This window comes from Lepidothrix coronata, unplaced genomic scaffold, assembly GCF_001604755.1.
Source record: "Lepidothrix coronata isolate B3197 unplaced genomic scaffold, Lepidothrix_coronata-1.0 Scaffold191, whole genome shotgun sequence".
Lineage (NCBI taxonomy): Eukaryota > Metazoa > Chordata > Aves > Passeriformes > Pipridae > Lepidothrix > Lepidothrix coronata.
The window spans coordinates 1,550,060-1,571,629 of record NW_016690371.1 but is presented as its reverse complement, the minus strand read 5'-3'; the positions used below and the strand labels follow the sequence as shown (position 1 = coordinate 1,571,629).

Here is a 21,570-nt window from a genome sequence, read left to right as displayed (position 1 = left end):
TAAAGTTTCCATTTTTTATTTTGGAGCAAAACCAGGACATTTGAACCCTATTCATGGAAACAAGGAGAATGCATACATCCCGTTCCCCAGGCTGATGGTTACAGTACTGGCTCATGGAAGTTGCAGCGTCAGATCCCTGCTCCCATCATTTGCAGAAGAGTATCTAATCTCCGTCATGACTCCAGCCAGTCAGACACAAGACATGTTTGGACTTCTCTGAAAGCAGGTTCAGCTGCCCATGTGGATGAAGAGAGGTAAGGAGCAACAATAGACATGATACCAAGTACTGAAGATGCTTTCTTTCATCTTTTTATTTCTTTTCTTTTTTCCTGTGTGCTCTCTTGTTCAAGATGACAAATTCCCTAGAGATGTATTTATTTCTATATTTGGAAAGTAAGCACCTGGCAAAAAGTTGGGGTCTGCTCAAGGAATCAAATCTTAGGTTCCTTTCTGATTGGCAGGAGACAAGATGGAGATTAGATACTTACCTACTCAGGAGGTGGGAGTTTATGAAGAAAAATGTCTTCATTCTGGAGTGTTTGCTGACACAAAATGTTGTAGAGCAGTGCCAACAGGATACCAGGATACAAGGCTTTATTTTTGTTTTTTGGGGGAGTTGTTTGTTGGTTTGTGTTTGGGGAGTTGTTTTTGTTTATTTGTTTGCTTTCTTTAGTTAAAGGTGTTCAGTGTAGTACAACATAAGCCAACTAAAAATTTCTCACCAGAGGAGGTTCATGTTTCTCTCCCTCTGCCCTGCCCCTCCCCACCCTCTTTCTCTCAGGAGCCTAATTTTTAAAAGCACTTTACTGAGATAGCCAAAGCTAGATAGTGGTAATGCCCCACTCCATCCAGTTTGTCAGGACAATTGCACTGACATTTTCAGACCATTCTTCTTTTTTCCCCCTCTCTCTCCTCTTTTTTTTTTCTTTAATTTTAATATTTTGCAATATTTTTTGCAATATTTTGCAATATTGCAATATTTTGCAATATTTTTTGTACCACTCTTGTTCCAGTATTGTATGTTAAAAGTTTCATATTGTCTTCTGAAAAATGTCAAAATTGAAATGAAAAGTTTTCTTGGAAGTAATTTTTATGAATCGGAAGTTATCCTTTTGCCCTTCCCACTTCCCTCCATCAGGACTTTCTGAATTTGTTGCTGATTTAGTTTCCATTCAAGATAAACAGAAAGAATCAAACTTGTTGCATTTCTTACCAAACAAAATCCACTTCAGACAAGCAAGATTCTATGTAAATAAATCTAATAAATATAACTTTATAATTTTTTCACACAGGTGGTCTAGTGGTTAGGGTGCAGGACTCTCACCGCTGCGACCCGGGTTCGATTCCCAGCCCCCCGGGCAGATGGAGCTCGTCAGCCTTGTAAGGCAATCCATCTAAGAGAAGGTCACTCTAAACAAACCTACGTCCTGAGACCCTCACTGCCACTGTCCAAGCTTGCTCGGCCCTGGCAGATGAACCTCAGGATTAAAGGGTGGGCTCAGTTCAGTGCACGCTGGGTCTCACCTAAAAAATCCACTGCGCAGGCTCGAAGGGTTAATGACCTTTCCCAAATCTTCGCTCGCGAAGACTGGCCATTATTATTATTATAATTTTTTCACACAACTCAGCACTGTTAAAAAAAACCCCAAATAATAAAAAAACTAAAGCACCTAGAAGTCAGCTTTCTAATCTGTCAGCTCTGTAAAAAAAAAGTTATCAACATACAGTTAAACACTCACCATTGCTATCAAATCCATGAGTAAACTCGTGGCCAACAATTACTCCTATGGCACCATAACTTAATGACCTGTAACATAAAGAAAACGTTTTCTCAGAAAGTGTCCACACTCATGAACATCAAAGGACAAAAGACCTCAGGAAAGATCATTATTTATTTAAAAGGCGTATGAAAGGAAAATCACACCTGCACAATTTTTACTTAAAGTTGTTGAAAGTCTTCATGTTAAACTCTTTCTTGTTTAAAAGCAACATTTAATCTAAAACTCTGAAAGCATTGTGATGTTTCACTCTTCTAACCAAGTCCCTTATTAGCATCATATGAGCTCCAAAATATCTCCTTCAGCTGACTGCATTGTGCATATTCTAATTGAGAATAGGATAAAGTTATAGGTGTAACTATTCTGTCAGTACAACCATGAAAAAGAAGAGATCAAAAGCAGCAGTGGGTTTCCATCCTGTTGGCTCCAATCATTCTTCCCTGGCATGCAACAAAGACTATACTTTGTAGAGCACTAAACAGATCTCCACTCAGTTTTAAAAATAAAGGTCATACAATTTCCTTGCACCTGTTCTGGAATAGGGCATGATACATAGTCAGATTTAATGTACTGGAGAAACAGAATAGAAAGAAATATTTTGTATTCCTGATTGGCAATTAATTATATTTTCCTTGTTATATCCAAATAAAAATGCATCTGAGAGAAACAGGGATGAAAGGGGGAAAAGTTCAGGCTTTTTAACACCAAATGCAGTGCATATCGTGTGTAGGTGATGTACTAAATGCATCTTTCATTTGTTAAGTTGGGTTTTATGATTTTAATTATTTCAGTTATTGACATGCTATACTTCAAAGTGGCTTATAGTATTTCTAACGCATTGTATTGAAATAGGAGAAAGGCAGAGGGTTTTGAAATAACATGTTATTACTGGACCCAATGCTCCATATTACGCTAGTTGCTCATCTCAGACATGCCCAGAAAGTATTATATCATTTAATTCCCTCTGCTCCCATGACAATCCTTCACTTTATTTTTTTCTTTCATGAAAGGTACTTTCAAGCATGTGATAAAATCTTCCTACTGTTTTTTCCCCCAAGTGCTATTACAAACCTTCTCTAAAAAATGCTGGTTAAAATGATGTGTTTTGTGTAGCACACAGTGATAATTACCCATAATAAATGCACTATGTTAGACTTGTTTTCCACATCTGAAGTGAAGTGGTTATACGGGATCTTTTGCAGCCAAAGTATAAATATAATGGCACAAAACCCATAATGAGATCAAGAACCAAGCCCTATTACTAAATACATCTTGTTTTTCCTCTAAAGTTCTCGGTCACCATGAGTGGCAGGGACAAAGAACAGGCTGGTGTTCTGGCACTCCTACATCTTTCCATTCCTCCAAAAGTTGGGGTGAAGTTTGGGGTGAATTTTGGTCTTTGCTTCTGGGAACCCCCTTCAGCATTTTGTCCATCTCAACAACACTTTTTGCCAGCAATTTTCCCAGCACTGTTCATGCTTTTTGCTTCTGGGCACAGTTGGATAGAGATGGAGGGAATTAGGTGCAGCCCAGCAGACACTGTATTAAAGGGGAACTTTCTGGGACTGAGGAGGCTCAGAGAACTGTAAGGAAGCTACCAGGTCAGGTAGTTTGAACTCTATTTCAATGTATCTGGTAGTGAAGGCTCATAACTATGAATGATGGCATTTGAATGATATGTTATTTCATGTACTGAGATGTAAAAGTGATAACTAAGCTTCCCTTTATGCAAATAGATGTAACTGGTTTTTGGTGGTTATGCTGGAACTGGACACTAAAATGCCACTAAATGTTAAATATTTTCCAAGTCAGTTTTCTAGCAAGTGCTGATGACTTTTTGATGGTTTTTCTGTTCCACTGCCATGTACTCTTTCCTCTAAACAGACAGAAAACATCCAGAATATTTCAAGGACAAAAGCAATCTGTTGTCTGATATAAACCAGCTACATTTGTTTACTAAATTTCATTTTGATATGTACTCAAGCAAAACCAATTTAAGCTAAGGTAACCTTTAAAGATGAGAAATGAGCAAAGTATAATACTTCGAAAGAACCACAATTTTATCACCATGGCAGAAGGTCAGAGTACAGAGAAATCTCTTCAGAAAGCACAGTTAGAAACAGGTCTGCACTAACCATAACAGAAAAAGGGTTCACCTGAATAAGAAAGGACTTTCTTCTATCCCCAATTACCACTTAGAAAGTCAGCTGGCTCATAAGAATTCTCTTTGAATGCAAATTATTTTGTTCCTAAATTGAACGTGTCTTTCTACATATATTGCTAAATTTACAAGGACACAATCCAGATTGCAAGATGGCAAACCCAAACTCTTCAAAAAGTTTGATTTTTTTAACAAAGATTTATTAAGGATATGTTTCACCAGTAACTGCCTTTATATAACTCCAAAATAACTTTCAGAAACTGCCAATAGAAACTTTTCATGGTCTTATCCTGCCCTAAAATAGAAAGTTATTGAACTGCACAAAAGCAGTCATTTTTCAAAATTAAATGTGTGTGACCTATAATTACTCTTCCTCAGCTACAGTAGCCCATGGGCCAGCTCAGGCAATCACTTATGCACATGGAGATATTCTTATGCACCTCAAAAGGCACAAATGAAGGCTCAGTGTCAATTTTAGATATTAGCAGAAAGTAAACAATAAACTGATAATAATTGGCTTCTCGGGGTATTCACGTCTGTTCAGGAAGTGTTAGTTACCTGATTTACAATTCTTTTTAATACCTGCCATGTGCACACTGCTGCATTTTCGTGCTACAGCATTGAAACACTTCCACTTGGGTGCACTTAATTAGCAATTCCTGTGAGAAATCAGTCATCAGTTTAAGACAACTGACTGCAACACATATGGCTCCCAAGGGTAAGAAAAGTTATCACACAAAGTAGCACTTCTCAAAGTCAGTTCTTTCAATGGTAAAAGCAGGACACAGCAGGTGAGAACATACAACCCAAGTGCCAAGCTAGCCCTACAGCAAGAGTAGCCTTCTTCTCCATGCCCTCTTCTTTGTCCATGTGTATCTGCAATACTTTTCCCTGTTATTCCTCATTCTCACGTGTATGAGGGTCCCTGGTGCAGAACTTACCTAGGATACTCTGTTCCCCAAAAGAAAGGTTTTTGTAGTTCTCCTGCTGGGAACCCTGCAATAGCAAAAAAAAAAAAAAAATATATATATATATATGTATAGTGAGGTCAATTCAGTACAGCTGAATAACTGCCACAGTGCCCAACAAATGACCTCATTTGTTCAGTTTCAGAAGGTGAATCTTTGAGAGGCAGCAGAGATCCTCCTTCCTCCAGGACCACAATGGCAATAAGATTCTGCACTGAAAGGACTTTATTTTAATTCATAACTACACACATTGCCTGTGTAAGTCATGTGTTCCTGTGAAAAAAACACCTAGTGTTTCTTGTGAAGAATACTCAGATGTGGTAACAGATCAACAAACAATATATAGATAAAATGCAACAAGAATTCAAATAGTGTTAGCTTAGTGAGGCTTCAGTGCAGCAAAAACATGAAAGTGATAAAATGCAAGCCTAATTTTATTTAGTCTATGAAAATCAAAGGTAAATTAACATAATTAGGCACTTTGGTAAAGGAGAGCTGTAGATTATTAAGGCTATAGGGTCAGTCTAGCTACAGGAATTACCTGGCTACTTCTGGTAGACTAATTATATAGGAATCAAAATTGCTCCTCAAATTTGAAGTCGCACGTCTATTTTTAATTCCAGGGTAATATTTCATTGCCAGGGTACTGAAGACAGTGGAGCCGCACATAGTAAAAGTTTAACACCTCAAAGAACTGCTAAATAAAGCAGTCAGTTTTTATAACATGGTGAACAGTGCTACCCTTCCAGTCACAAATGTGGAATTTACTGTCTTGGGTTGCAAACTCTCATCTGTCAAGCACAGGCATACACCTACTTTGAAGGTTACCCCACACGGATATCACCTTGTTGAGGAAGAACAGATTTCCTCAGGTGATTCATTTGTTTTCCCAAGATCTGCTTGTTCAGCCTACGGGTCTCTCTTCAGTAAGTCACCTGAACACTCAGGTCAAAACAAAAACCATATTCATTCCATTCTTACCCTATTCAATCTTTTTTTGATAGGTAGCTCATGGATTTCTTTATATCTGTGATAAAGTGTCAGGCACGACCTTTGTCTTTTCCTTACAAAGTCTTTAAAAAACATACTTTCAAATAAAAAAAAAAAATTAAAACCAACCAAACAAATAGAACAGTATGCTGAGTGTAATTCATGTCAAATGATGTGGCGAGTGACATGTACTCCAGGCCTGCCCATCTGCTTTTTTCTGTTGCTCCTCTGTGGCTTCCATGATTACCTATTTCCAATCAGCTTACAAAAAGCATGTGTTTCAGACTTATTTTCTGAACGTTATTTGCGTCTTTTTCTTTTACTTCTCCAGATGCTACTTCGTTGTTTCAAGTATATTATCATTTGCTTTTCTATCACCTTTAAACACAAGTTACCAATGTCAAGTAAGAAGTTTTCCTGGTCTGACTCTCCTTGCCTCCCAGTGCACAGAGAAGAGTATTTACTCTGCATATTTTTAAACACCTCACAGCAATGGTATATCCATTCGACCTGATGAAAATTGCTTGTTAGTGCACTAAGTTAAGAGCTGGTGTTAAGAGTTGGAAAGCTAATCTGAACTGGTTCCTTCCAAACGCTGAACCTCAGAAAAGGTTTTGGAATTATTAGGTTCTGCTAACTCTGAATGATTCAAATGGTCATTTCCCCACAACAGCAGATGAGAGGAATCATGGCCAAAATGAACAAATGAGCCCGCACCAAAAATGATATGAACCAAGGCAGCACAATCACTCCACAAATCACATTTAATGATCACACAATCCTGTGTGCCTGTCACCACACCAAGAGGCTATCAAGATCTTTTAAGGAGCTGCAATTATTTTGTCCAGGTATAGAACTGAATATTGAATTTGCACTTGTCTGCAGTAGAGGTAACATACATTATTTACAGAAGGCGTAAACCTTCACTCAGGCTCATCCAGCTATGAAATATGATCAGCTGCGAGTTAAGCCACGAGACAAAGTTTTCACTGAATAAGTCATGTGAATGAATGCTAAGAAGCTCCAACGCTGAATCCATATAATAGATTGATAATTATTTTACTCAGAGTCAGGATCCATTTTAGGTAAGACATCACTGAGCAAAATACCGGTTAAAGGAGTGGCTCCTGCTTCTAGGTATCTATGTGAAACACCTCTGTAGTTTGATTGCACTAAAGGAAACTTAGGAAGTATTTTCAGGCCAAAGCAGAATGAGAAGCCAGTATAATTTAATACACATCCCAGAAAAGTTCAGGAAACTGAAATATATTACTCCCGAGAGGTTTTTGGTTTTTTTTAAGAAAAATAATTATCTAGTTTTGAAACTAATTCTTTGGCAGCTATTATAGCAAAGGAGTCTTGTTCTCCAGAGGTTAGTAGCACTAAATGAGGGACAGTCTTGTCCACTATCACAAAACTAGAAAGAACAAATTTGGAACTGGCAACACGTGGCATCCCTTTTTATGCAATGTCTCCCTCAGGCAAGCATCAACTGCATCATCGTTGGAGGGAGCAAGGATAACAATGTCCTAGACCCAGAAAGTCCTTGAAATTGTAATAGGAGATAGATCACCTGACAGTTTCTTATTTTGTGCTGGTTTGAATTCCTCAATTTAAGCAATTCCCTTGTGAAGTCTGTTTCTTTTTTACTTGGCATATTGCACCTAAAAGAATTAATGACAAAATTCAGAGAGCTCATAGTAGGCTGCATTTGCAATAAATACTAATGGGATTATTTAAATGCCACTGGAGTTCAAGCAAGCTAAGAATTGATCTGAAGGAGTAAGACAGACAGACTTCAGATAATTTCACATCTTAAGGAATGGGTACAGGCACTGGGAATGTACTTTGAGCTAACATTTCACCATAAATTTAGTCTGTAGTGCACCTTTCTCCCTCTACACAGCCCCAGAAGAGAGACAGAGGCTGAAAGACTCTCTCTTTGCGCACTATATTGCTAGTGCAGGCTCAGAGCCTACACTAATGGCTATTACTGACCAACAGTGTTGTTTTATTACAGACCCCACACAAATCTATCTGTTACAATTAGGACCTGGACTTGCAGAATCTGCCTTGACTACCCTCTTACAACCTACCTACTTTTGGAGCAATGCCATTGGACATCATTCTGAGAGAGACACTGGTGTCACATGCCACAAGAACACTGGTCTGTGGACAGCTGAGTTCCGTCTGTCATAGAACAGCACTGGTGCCCTACATCCATGCATCTTACCAGTGGCAAGGTGGCACAGCCAGGCTAGATGGACTTTGTGCCACTGATCGCAACACTTTAGAGCCCAGGTGTTCTGATCACAGCCCTTTAAGCCCATCAGTTCAAGCAGTTTTCAGTCCACCTGACTATCCACTTGAGTAGCTCACTGTTCAGCAGCTTGAATTTGAGAATGTTAGGGGAGACAAGGCTGATATTCCTGCTAAAGAACGAATCACATTCACATCTCTCTCCACATCCACTGAGCTAGTAATCTCATTGTAGAAAGCTGGTCAAGAAAACTTCATCTAGGATTTACTTTATCATGTACACAGAGACTGATGTGAGGCTTACTAGCTTGTAATTCCCTAGATCTTCCTTCTTGAAGATAGGAGTGACATTTTCTTTCTTCCAGTTCTCAGGAACCTTTCCTAATCACCATAACCTTTCAAAGATTACCAAGAGTGGCATCACAACAACATCAGTCAGCTCATAGGTGCACCCTGTCAGAGCCCATGGGCTTGTGTATGCCCCCCCTGTTTAAATATTCCCTAATTTACTCCTCCTCCACTGAGGGTAAATCTCCTTTGTTACCAGGTTCTCTGCCCTCATTCAGCACTGAGACTGCCTTTTCCGTAGACTTTCTGCTGCTACAGCTACACTTCTGGAAATGTTTCTTGTTGCCCCTCACATCCCTTGCCAGATTAATCTCTAGGGAGGTTTAGCTTTCCAAAGCCCTGTGTCTGGACCCTTGGACAGTGACTCTGTTGAACTTTCCTCTTACTCATCTTACTGCTCTGGAATGCAGGGGCACTTCAAGCAGTGGAGTACATTCTGGCTTACTGCAAATATTTCACTCTGAAATTATGCTGATCTTGTAGCTCTGACAGTGCTCTACCTGCACAGACTACTTTTAATGTAATTGAAGGTTTCTAGCTTCATTTTATCCATTGTATCATTTTCAGCATCTCCCCGCAGCAAGGTGCTATAAAGCTTGTTAGAATGTATTTAAATCTTGAAGCTTTTCTTTTTCCAATTTTACAGGGGCTTTACTGCCATTAATGAATATAATGAATACCTTCGTGGTATTATTATACGCATTTTGCACATGAATAACCTTAAACTCAGTGTAATACTGTTAGTTCACATGCAACCACATTTGGTCTGACAGTTCACTGAAACAATGCAGACTAATAATGGATGATGTAACTAAAAACACATGAGATGACTTGCCATATCATGAGGAAATTTGGAGTTCAAATCTAAATATGAATTCAAATGCTATAGTTCAGTTACATTATGCAGTTACATTGCAAAATGTTTTTAACCGAGCAAGGCAAGATCTAGTAAAACCTTATTCCAAGTTAGTGTCTTTACAATTTCCAATAATTAGATTGGTTTGTTTAAAGCAACTTCTGACAGTCTAGTGAATCCCATATGTAAGTAACAGATAGGGCAGACAGCTGTGCTAAACTGTGTGATATACAGGGTACTCTGCCAATTGTTGTACTGGCAATTCTCAGATGTGTTTAAAAGCTGTAATTTGTTTTTTCAAGTATCACTGAAGGAAATGTAGAATTTTAAAGGGATAAGATACAAGCAGAAGACTAACTGCTAGTCAGTAATCAAAGGATATTGAATTCACATACGGAATTAAAGGTGAAGACAGCTAGGGAGCTGGTTAGTTATCTAAAAACAGCACAAAGGGCAGGATACATTTGTTTAAAATGGTTCCACAGACTTGTATTTGGACAACTGAATCTCATCCCAGTGATGGCTTTGCATATCCTGTTTGGCCTCTAGCTGTCAGTCTTGATGGCAAGGGTCTCCTGCAAGTTCTCTCTCAGATTCAACACACATGAGAAAACATATCAGACACTATTGAGCATCACAGACAGCTTTGAGCATCTATATGTAGGTGACAGGGATCAAACTCTGTCATAACATGGACTCAATTAAACACAGGATTATGTTTAATTTCAAGTTTTGTCCTGTGGACAAGGAGAATAGTAAACAAAAATTGTGTAGGAATAGAAAATATCAATTGCGTAAGGCACAGTAACTGTTCCATGCCATGCATGAATACAAAGCTTAGCTTTATGAAGAGTAGTGAATAAATTCATTAAAGAGGTAAAGGGAAGTGATGATCTTAAAGCAAAGGACTCAGCAGTTTCTGGTTTAATTCTTGGCTCAGTTTCTACTTCACCTGACAAGAGGCTTTTTGCTGCTCATGAAAAAGAGAGAACCCAGTATTTCCCAAACTCAGTGGGGCAAACATGAGGAGAAACATGAGGTGGTTTGTGAGAGGCCAATGAATACTCTGTGCTAAGAGACTAGAAAACTTGTGAAAACATCTGTTTTTTTGAAGAAATTTTAATCTTTATTTTCTGAGGGAAAAAACCTGACTAGATTCCCTGGGAGAGGGATGAAATAGGAAAAAGAAAAAGTTCTTCTATTTTATACATTCATAGATAAGAATTTTAGGATGAAAAAATAAAGAATGGATGTAAGGATCATATGTCATCTCACCTGTGACCATAATTAAATAAAAGAGAATAGTGGTCATTAGTAAATAGGGAAAATTGAAAATGAGGGCTCACTTAAGAACATTTAAAGCTTACTTAATAACAGGGCTCGGAAAGTGTTCAGTTCAAATCCGTTATGTTCATTAACCTCCTGGAAACTAACGGCACACTTGAAACTACTTCATCAATAACCTTCCAATTAGTGTGGTTCTTAAGGGAAGAGAAAGTGCCTCTGTGTGCAGGCCCCTTGTCCTCCCCTGGCCACGGCACCGTGTGCTGTTTGCCAACACTCCCCTGCCTCCTGGCAAGATAAGAGTTCTCCCTTGCAACTCACAGCATCAGCAAGCTGCCAGCATCAATATCTGCCTAATGCTTCCTGTAAAGATGATACTTACTGGCTAATATGAGCTCTCATCTCTGGTTTTCTCTATGGATGTTAATTTGAATGCAATTTTTAAATTCTGTTGTAGATTATATCTCCTTCCTGTAACATGTAATGAAGCCACTCTCTAAAGAGGCCTCTTGACTTTCACTAGAGAACTGCAGTACCAGCACAAATGACTTAGAAGGAGCATGGATATAAACTTACAGAGATAATATCAACATTAGTTAATTATCCAATACATCTATTCAAACTTACACCTCGTGTGTTGCTTATATTTGTCTCAGTTCACTGTACATCTCCTTTTCATTACTGTTCACAACCCATAAATGTTACTTTTTTTGATATATTCTAGAGGCATAACTATGGGGAAAAGAAAATTAAACACACCAAATGTCTGATGAACAGTTCCCTTCTATCCAGTACATCTATTCAAACTTACACTTCGTAAGTGTATTGCTTATATTTGTCTCAGTTCACTGTAAATCTCCTTTTTCATTACTGTTCACAACCCGTAAATGTTACACTTTCTTATATATTCTAGAAACATAAGTATGGGAAAAAAAATTAAACACACCAAATGTCTGATGAACAGTTCCCTTCTATCCCTAACATATTCAAGGGGCAATATTTTAGTGCTGTAATGAAATAAAACCTTTTCTTGAACAGAAGTACGCTAGCATACTTTGATCATCACTTATGTCTATTTTCAGCACATATTTGTTGACTGCTCTAGAGCGCATTAAAATAAACTAATCCTTCAGGAATGTGGTTTTGGTGTTCCAATTATGATAATTAAAAAGATAGTATTCATGCTGCTTAGATTATATGAAGTGTACTTAGATACAATTTGAGACTCTAAAAGCAATGACACATACCTGTTGTCCCTATTAAGTACCTATAATTGAGTAGAAATTGACGAGCAAATGAACAGAAAATTGAAAAATTATCCAAACTAGGATTGAAAAGTTATTAACAACCATTAGAAACATGCATAGTAATTAATCTAAGTCACTTTGAATTATGGAAAAAGAGGAAATAAATAAATAGAACTCTTGTAAAGAGAACATCAGGACTAAACTTGTAATAAGATAAATTATATGTACCATATTTTTAAAGTCTGCTCTTTGCAGGACATCTTACCTAGATACAGGTACTTATTTTTCCTTATTTATTCTTTGGAGATATTCACAGAATTTTTGGTCATTCAAACTGTCAACAGTTTAGTAATGAAAATTAAATAAAGCGATAGCAAACATAAGGCTGCGTCCACTAAAGTGCAGCAAAATTCAGTACACGTACTGCATACATAAGGTTTGCTGTATTCTCACAAATCTAAATATTTTCCCAAATAATCTAGTTTCTATTTTCTATTAATTTTCACTTCTAGTGAAAAAAGACCTTTTCTTCCAATAATTGAGTAGCCAAGTGGTCAAATTAAGAACACTAACAGACTGCATGTATATGAAGATCAAATGGACTTGTATGGAGATTGTGGTGATTTTTTAATGCTTATGTCAGTGATACAGACCACAGAGACAGAAGAATTTGTGATCCTTCCATCAGGAGTGTGTCAGAGACCTTCCTGTGCTCTGAGCTCTGAAAGCAGAAGCATCTGCCTAAAGTTCAGAAGTGATCAGGACCTCCACATTCCTCTCCACCTCTGCAGGTACCTGATGATCGCTCCTTTTCAGAATCCATGGGTTAAGGCACTGATATTGTTTTTCCTCTAAACCCTTTCACAAAGCCTTCAGTGACTAAACAAGTTGGGAGTTGCTGTGATTATGCCGACATTATCACACAGTACATTTCCATTTTCAAACTAAATGGTCTTAATTTTTAGAATCAACTTTTGGAACCAAGTGTTTTCCAGTCAATGTAGAAACACTGTTTTCCATAATCAAATTCTATTATGTATTTTAAAATTCTTATTTCTCAAATTCCCCTTAGAAAACTCACAAAAAGCAAAAATAGATGAGCCTTGAACACACTAAAATCCAGCTGTTAATTTATGAAAGGACTTTCTTTGTTGTCCCATGACAACATCCAGGTAATAGCACTGGGAAAGAACTTCATCAAAAGTGTTCTATGGAAATAAACATAGTATATCAAGCATACTTACTTGGATTCTGAATTTCAAAAAAACTCTAGTAGACTAAGAAACCATGATTTTTTTTCTAAAATAAAAAGCAAAAAGCAACTCACATACTCACATTCACTCTTCACCATTATATCACATGCTTATTCATTCTGTCTATTCAATCATGTTGTAGTCACGACCAGATTCCTTCATATAGGGGTAGAAAATGACTTTTTATGCAGATCCCCATGAATTCTTTTTTGAAAAAAAAAAAAGGATTTGACACTTGCCATACCTATTCTTCCTGTGCTGAGGCCTCTATAAGTGATAAGCTATCATCAAAGCAGGTTGTTCATCAATGTCATGTCTAAGTTCCTTTGAAATATCTGAGAGAATATTATCTGGTCCTTATATTTGTCACAGTTCACTGTATGAATTTCTTCTACAGTGCCTTCCATTGACACTAGATTTTAAACACTTTCTGGGACTTACCTCTCATAAGAAAAAGCTCCAGGATTAGAAGTTTCCAAACTCTTCCAATGCAATGAATTATCTTACTTTTATGTCTTAGAAACTTTCCTCTTTCAGTGTATTTGAAAGAAGGTTCTCCTATTAGTTCTTATGCTCTTAAAAAGTTGGTCCTCAAAATCTTTCTGGGCTTGCTATATGACAACTATAAATTTCATTTGCTAGAGCTCATGCTTAATTCTTATTCTCAAATTATTCTGGTTAATAGAATCTTTTTTTCCTGGTTGTTTAACCAGGCCTTTAAAATGCTACAGCTTTTGTAGCGTGTGACCAGTCCCTCTGAACTTTGTATGGATTAGTACTGAAAACACAGCTGCAAAGCAGTAAGGTAGGAACTGCTGGATGTGAGATTTGCCCAGTGAGATTTATCCAGCAAATATATCAGGCAATATGAGTATGCATAGGCTTGCAAACTTCATTCTCCAGCAGAGCCATTCTTTCCCAGCAGCATTAATGGAAACACAGTAGTGATGTGTCAAATATTTATCAGCAACTTCAGACCTGAGAATGTTCCTCCCACATCTCACAGGGCCTCTTCCTCAATAAAAACACACCAGCCAGCAGTGAAAGACTGTGCTGTGCCTTTCTATGACTCTTCCCTCCTGTTGCACATCATTTTTAGGGTATGATTACATTTGGACCTCTCTCTCTGGTAGGAGAGGGTTTTGCTCAGAAAGATCCACATTAATCCTTTTCCTCTTTGAAACAGTCGTAAAAGGGCTGTGAATAGCACTGTCCAAGCTTCCAGGTCATGTGCTAGCAGAACAAGAAGGTCAGCAGTTACGACAGAAAATACAATTGCCTCTACACCCACGAGTGATGCGTTACATTTGAAAACTCTCTGCCTCGTGACACTGTTAGACACAGTGACTGTGAAATTTTCCGTGACCCCAGCCTCTCATTACAGTTTTCTCTAATGTGCCACAGCAGAGAAGCTGAGAGCGGAGCACTGCTGCAACTTGAAAGAATACAATGTTAAAGAAGCCGTAACAGTGATGGTTCTCATTTCGTGCTGACTGGGCTTTCTCTCCACTCACACGATGCATCTCCAGCATCAGTGGTGTCTGGTGCTGAGTTCCTCGGGAAGAGCAGCTGTCGTGCTTCACGGGCACCTCAGAGCTGTGACCGGCTCAGGGGAGCCTCAAGTGCTCCCTCAGATGATCAGCAAAAATGTGACTGCTTAATGATGGCAGGCCTCTAATTAAGGCAGAGCTATCTAAACCTAGAAATAATTTTAATCAAAAGAGCTGCCTAATTATTATACACACTTTACAAATGATGTCACTTAGACACGAAAGAATTTAAGTGAGTGGTCTGAAGGCAACATTGTTTACAAAAATTGGTAGAAGCAGATACCAGCAGACTCAGATTGTCAGTCCCCTGCTGTAACTTCTTCAGTGTGATATATTAATTTTGTGCCTTTCAAAAACTACTTCTCTGCTACCAAAAGAGATCCAGGAGAAAAAGGGGGAGTCACCCAGCAATTTTTGATAGTCCTGTCTCTGGGGACCAAGATCACAGAGAAGATGGCAGCCAGCTTCCAGACCCTGATGGCATAGAACAAGAAGGCTGATTCAACATCTAAAGCTAATAAGAGCAAAGAGAAGTGCCAGGGTAAAGGTGACTCTGTTGTACACTGAAACACTGGTATAGAATTTTAAAGCCCATTAGATATTTGCAATGCAAAGTCACATTAAAGCAAACAGAAATGAACATCCAAATCCATACACATATTTTAAGAACTCAACTCTTTTACCTTATATGTTTCCACACCTGAATTTATGCTATCTAAAACAACCAGTAACTAAAATTAGAATAAGATAGTAATGTACACACAAAATAATTTCATCAAACTATAAAGGTAAGAATTTTAAGTTAGCTACAGATACCACTCTTTGTGCTTGCATATACTGAACAAATCCACTGGACACCTCTTCTTAGGTTTTCTGGTCTATATCATAGTCTCCTCTAGTCATTTATTGCTACATATCTATCAATACTAGAGGTCAGAATTGCTATCACTGTATATTTATGGAGGTATGTGTACACATGTTTTTGTTACAGAAAATGGAAGACAGAAAATCTAAGCCTTGACAAAAGTGATTTAAGCTATCATTTGCAATGGACAGAGCACACATACATAGCCACTGCAACTCAGCTGACATCGAGGAACAGGAGTTCAAATCTGTGAGAGCCCTAAGTTTTACAGAACTATCCTCTCACTTAAGTCTCACAGCTGAATTACCACGTTTGAACTTTTAATTTTCAGTCACAAACAACAAAAATGGTACAGCTATTATCTGACGCTTGATACATACAATCCCAAACAGGCACTTTATAATTAGGCTCAGAAATCAGATACTCACTGATCTGGTTGGTAGATGCACTATAAAAAGCATTTACAGTAGTTGGGCTTGTAAACCACCTGTAGTAAGAGCAAAAGAATATATCTGTCAGTACACTTACTCATGTCTATAAACAAAAGGAGTAAAGACAAAAATTGAACTCAGTAGAAGGAATTAAAAATATTAAGGATCTAGAATACATTAAAGTTTAAGTATTCCTCTATTTCAACACATGCTACCTACACTTTCTAGAACATTGAAATCTACTGTTCACTGAGTTTAAGTGCGTACAGTCAATGAAGGCTCAACTGGAGTGATTCTTAAGCTTTCTATTACCTAATCCGTTTAATTTCTAGGTGACCATTGTGCTTGAGAGGTCTGCCGTGCTGATGAACTGAAGTTCAGGCAGCAGAGGCTGCCACACTGACAGCAGCTGTGAAAACTCTCTTGGGTGGATTTTAATCATGTGTGGAGAAACTCCCTGTTGAAATTAGAGAGTATTTTGAAACAAGTGTAGTGGTTTCAGAGGCTTTGCTGAACAACTACTTGAACAATTAGGTTTATGCCAGCAACACAAGCTGGTACTTTCTGGGAATGTAAATTCAAAATGAACAGTTTCGTGTTCTGTACCCTACACAATGAACATGGCCATCAGTGTGCTCCTAAACAAATAAACCTAATGCAAAGCATTTCTTCCCGTAGTTTGATTTCTCATACATACTGGAGGAAAACCTAGATTTGAATAGGATTGGACTTCAATGATCCTTGTGGGTCCCTTCCGACTCAGAATATTCTATGATTCTATGAATGGCAAATAGGATTTAAGAATCGCCTTAGCTTAAGCTCATATATATTGACAGTGGCTTCAACCACAGACTGGAAAATCTCAACTGACTTCAGCAAGATCCAAATCACCTCAGATGAAAGCCTGAGTTCAGTGAGCCCAAGATTTCACCTTATGATTTTGTAAGGAAGAACTGAGATAAAAGTAATAAAGATGATGAGAATTAGTGGTTAATTAATAATAAATTAGAAATGAGTCCAGTAAATCTCCAAACAGGAACATCCTGATGTCTTTAGCAATGCATTACTCCAAAGTTTCATAAAGCTACATGAATGCAATATATTTGCTTTGGAAAATTTCCTTCAAAGAGAAGAGATAGAAACTGCAAAACAAGGAGTAAGATGAAGGAAGATCTACAAGAACATGGAAAATGTGTGATATCAGAAACAATCATGTACACAATCTGTGTTTTAAAATAGCACTATCAAATAAATGAGTCATCTGTAGATCCTGACTCTTTTTCTGACAACTAATGTCCTCATGTAAACCATGTAACAAAGGGAAGAGTTTTAAAATGGCAGCATTTCGTGTTTTATCAATAAATTTAACTGCTTCTGTTATTCTTCAAGCTGAGCAGCTTATTTTACAATGCATCAAATAGAAAAACTAATCGATGAAGGCAACAACAATGCTATCATGTACGTATCTTAACCATCCATCACATTATAGGCTCTAATTGCCACAGATAACTCTCCCTGGTTTGTTTATTAGGAGACTGTGAATGGGAGGAGAAGGGGGAGGTTGTTTTCTGTTGTGTTTTCTGGTTTTTTCCATAATAAGGAGATTAAATGTTAGAGGTAATGTAATGAGATAATGGAAAATTGAAGGAAGAATGTGTATGGTGAGGGGATAAAGAAAAAAAATTAGGAGGTTTAATCAACTACATTTCAATGTCATGTTTGTTCAAAGCAGCAATTAGCTGAACTGTTTTGAAGGATGCAAGCCTGCCACATATGCTCTGGGACCTGTTCTCCAGGCTTTGCAGTAGGTCTGGGGGACTGCCCCGTTTCTGACAAGGAGAGAAACAATCTGAAAAGGATCCACCTGAAACACTCAACACTTTAATTTACACGTTACTGTAAGTTTGATCAAAGACACATAGTGTTCTGACTTCCATCTCACCCTGTTGGCTTGTTCTACCTACAATAGCCTTTCCATTCTCACAAACAGCAACTTTTAGCATGAAAAAAGCTTCTGGAACAGCAAATCCTCCCTTTTTGCAAATTCTTCTTAGCCTTTCATTTCCAGTTAGAGAATCAAGGGCTTGAGACAGGTAACAGATACTTCAAAACACACTAATGTGCTTTGCTCTTCTCCCCATCCTCTCTGCTGCTGCAGCCCTGGGGGCTTACCACAGCTAGTTGAAGGCAGGAACCACCACAAGCAGTGGTCAAAGAGCTTTTCATTGACAAGTGACACCTCTGTAACAGGACAAGTTTGCACCCATTTTTATTGAGTGAGGAGCTAGTGACACATGTACTTGTCACCACAGGAACACTTCAATTTGCCTAAGAACAATGGTGAATGCTGTTGACATTTGGTCCACAGTTACTGAGGGAGGACATCACACCATCCTCTGGCCGTACTTTCATACCTGTAAATTCACAGACTTGGAGCTTGTAGACTACCTACTAAGACATACCACAGCATCCCCATCCCGAGACAGCTTCTTTCTTCATGATCTACCACAACATTAACAGAGCCCATCCTGTTTCCCGAGCTTACTATGAGCCAAAGACCAAGAGCAGCCTTGATTTTCTCATTGTAAAACTGAACTAAGTTCTTCCTAAGTTGCTCTTTCATAACAAGGCCTCAAAAATGACCCTGTATGAAGTTCTTGTCTTTTTAAGCAGTGAGGAAAAAGAGATTTAGGAGCCATACAGAAAGAACAAGAGTTCTCTAGTTGCAAGCAGAGTATAGAGCTTAATTTCATATCTAACACTTTGAAAGGAGCATATTTCCATTCCAGCATTTTGTTGTACCATTATGAGCCACTCTCAGAAAGATTTAGGAAGTATTTTCCACAAAAGAGTAGCAATAACCAAGAATGCTTCCATTCAGACTAGCAGAAGAACTTCACTTCTCATCTATTATCCTCTTTCACTGAGCTGCTTGAAAAGACTGAGCCTTCAGTGACAGACCTTAACTAATAACACACCAAATTTCCATGTGAAGGCATGTAATAAATAGCTGTTGCTGTTAAATTTTAAGGTGAAGCAATTTTAGAAGTATCTCTCTCATTTCTGTTTGATGTCAGGTTGCCTGGGCATTTACTCTAGGTCTGGTTAGAATTTCAGTGCAGTTTATCTACTAACAGAAGGATAGAAAAAAGAGACAGGCATAACACATTCCAAGCTCTTATTAATTACAAAATAAACAAATTAAAAAGTCTAGAATTGTTTGTTGTTTTCATTTGCTATAAGCATGTGAAAAAGGAACAGCTTTGAATGATGTCCTGCAGCATTACCTATTAACTACTGTAGTGGTCAAAACCTAATGCTGCAGACTCAACAATTTTGAGACTTCTCTTGTAGAAATATAATCTGAAACCTACACTGAAATAGCAAGTGAGGCAGATACTCTCTTAGTTTGGGTTTCTTTAGGCTACAGTTTTCTCCATGATATTTTCCTTTCTGATTTAAGAGTATAGAGTGGTACATTGCCAGTCATGAAGAGAGGCAACTGGGAACATTTACATTACAGGAAAAAGCTTATTAAACTATTTAATTTTCTGTAAAGCACAAAGGTAAGTTGCAATTTGTTTTCTCAACTTTTTGAATTAGAAGAAATCACTCAGTTTGCTGTTCAACATCTGAAGTAAGAAATTAAAAAAAAAATCATAAATAAAGAAAATGAATTTGTGAAAGTACAACGCTTAAGCTGGTTAGCAGTGAAAAGCTGTACAGAGTTGCTGGATGATGGAAAATGTTTTCCCAAGAAAGTACTATTAAAAAAACCTTCTAAATGGGAGGCAACCTTCAAAGTGACTTTCAAAAGTGTATTTCCTCTTCTCATTGGTAATCTATTTTATACATTTTCTCATGTAGAAACAGAAGATTAGCATCCCAGGCCAGGCTGCCGTCTGTCTCCCTTAGGGCTGGGCAAGAAACTGGGATGGTAAAGCTGGGCCCAGCCTTCAGTGCCACTTCACTGTTTAAAACAAGGTTCAAAGACCAGGACAAGGCTCCAGGAGAGACTCCTTTCCAGCCTCTCCTCTCCAGGGCAGGTCCCACCCACACAATTTCTGAGCTCTCCAGCAGTGTCTCTCCAACAGACAACAGCCTACTCAGTGTTTTTCATGGCTGCTTTTCCCTTTTTGCAGAAGGAGCTTTTACACTGTCCTTAACAGCATCTAACACAGCCCCTCTCAGAGCTTTCCTCCTTTGTATCAAACCAAGAGTCAGGGTTTACCAACAACAGTGTGTGGCCAAGAAAAATAGGAATAGGTCCTGGAGAAGACTCAGGAATCCTCTCATAGCACAACTTCTTTGTGTCTTCTGATAGGGATACCAGATGTCTACATCCCCAGCACTGAAAGCTGAGTGAAAAATGAATGATTTGTCCAGGTCTGAAAATCTTAGGTTATGTCCTCACTTCAAAGGAGAGAGATGAATAATAATGAAGTGGTATGCCCAAGAAGTCCTCCGATGCTTTGTCATTTACAAGTATGATATCAGTGTTAAGAAGGACAGATTCAATCACTGATAAAAAGGTGCATCAGGTGTGTGTTTGTATATACATACACATATATGTATGAATGTGTATGGCTCCATGGATGGATAAGCAAATGCAACTAAAACTCTGACTCTCCTTTATTACTCCCTTCCAAATGGCAATCACTTCCCTCTATACTGTCTTTCAGGGGACCCCTGGTGGTCTAGTGGTTAGGATGCAGCACTCTCACCGCTGTGGCCCGCGTTCGATTCCCGGTCAGGGAAAAAGTTCCCCGGGCAGATGGAGTTTGTCAGCCCTGTAAGGCCATTCATCTAAGAGAAAGTCACTCTAAACAAACCTACCTTCTGAGGACCTCACTGCCACTGTCCAAGCTCGCTCGGCCCCGGCAGATGAACCTCAGGATTAAAGGGTGGGCTCAGTTCAGCGCACACTGGGTCTCACCTAAAAAATCCACTGCGCAGGCTTGAAGGGTAAAGACCTTTCCCAAATCTTTGCTCGTGAAGACTGGCCATACACAGATACTGTCTTTCATTTCCCTCTGCTCTAGCTATTTCTCTCCTGGGTTATAATCATTGTCTTCACACCTGGTCCTCATCCTCCCACACTGCCCCCTTCCAGCCTCACCTCCTCCATCCACCCTCTCAATGTAACCAGTGCTGGTTTGTGCACCGTATTCCTCAGCACCTGCACAAATCCCTTTTGTTCGTCTCTCTGCTGATACCTGAGCACTTTTTTCCTTGTTCAGTAGAGCCAGCTGTGAAGATGACAGCCATCTCCCCAGCCAGCTGTGACGATGGCAGCTGCATCCAAAGTGGGTGTTGAGGACAGCAAGTTACACCTCCTGCAGCTGTGATGCCCAAGGGGAACCTGGCTCCCGGGATATGCAGAACAGGCAACTTCAGCACCCCAGTACCTTGTCACAGCTCTTTGGTACCAGTAGCTCCCCCACCCACACCCTGAGCAATGCCTCATCTGACTTCCTACATGCTTCTTTTTCCTGTCAGATGACTGCTAGGGATGGAGGGAGCAGAACAGAAAACAAAGAATTTTGATAATTACTCCTGCTAGGTTGTTGGTTTTTTCCT

General features: G+C 38.7%; 1 protein-coding gene across 1 annotated transcript in view; it reads right to left on the bottom strand.

Moving 5' to 3' along the window:
• The window catches only part of PHEX (phosphate regulating endopeptidase homolog, X-linked), a 99,717-nt gene that overhangs the window by 8,441 nt on the left and 69,706 nt on the right, over positions 1-21,570 (bottom strand). The window contains exons 15-17 of the mRNA XM_017831507.1: positions 15,988-16,046; positions 4,881-4,935; positions 1,740-1,807 (exon numbers count right to left, since the gene is read on the bottom strand). Coding sequence (XP_017686996.1) covers positions 1,740-1,807; positions 4,881-4,935; positions 15,988-16,046 — 182 coding nt within the window. The remainder of the gene's footprint in view (positions 1-1,739; positions 1,808-4,880; positions 4,936-15,987; positions 16,047-21,570) is intronic.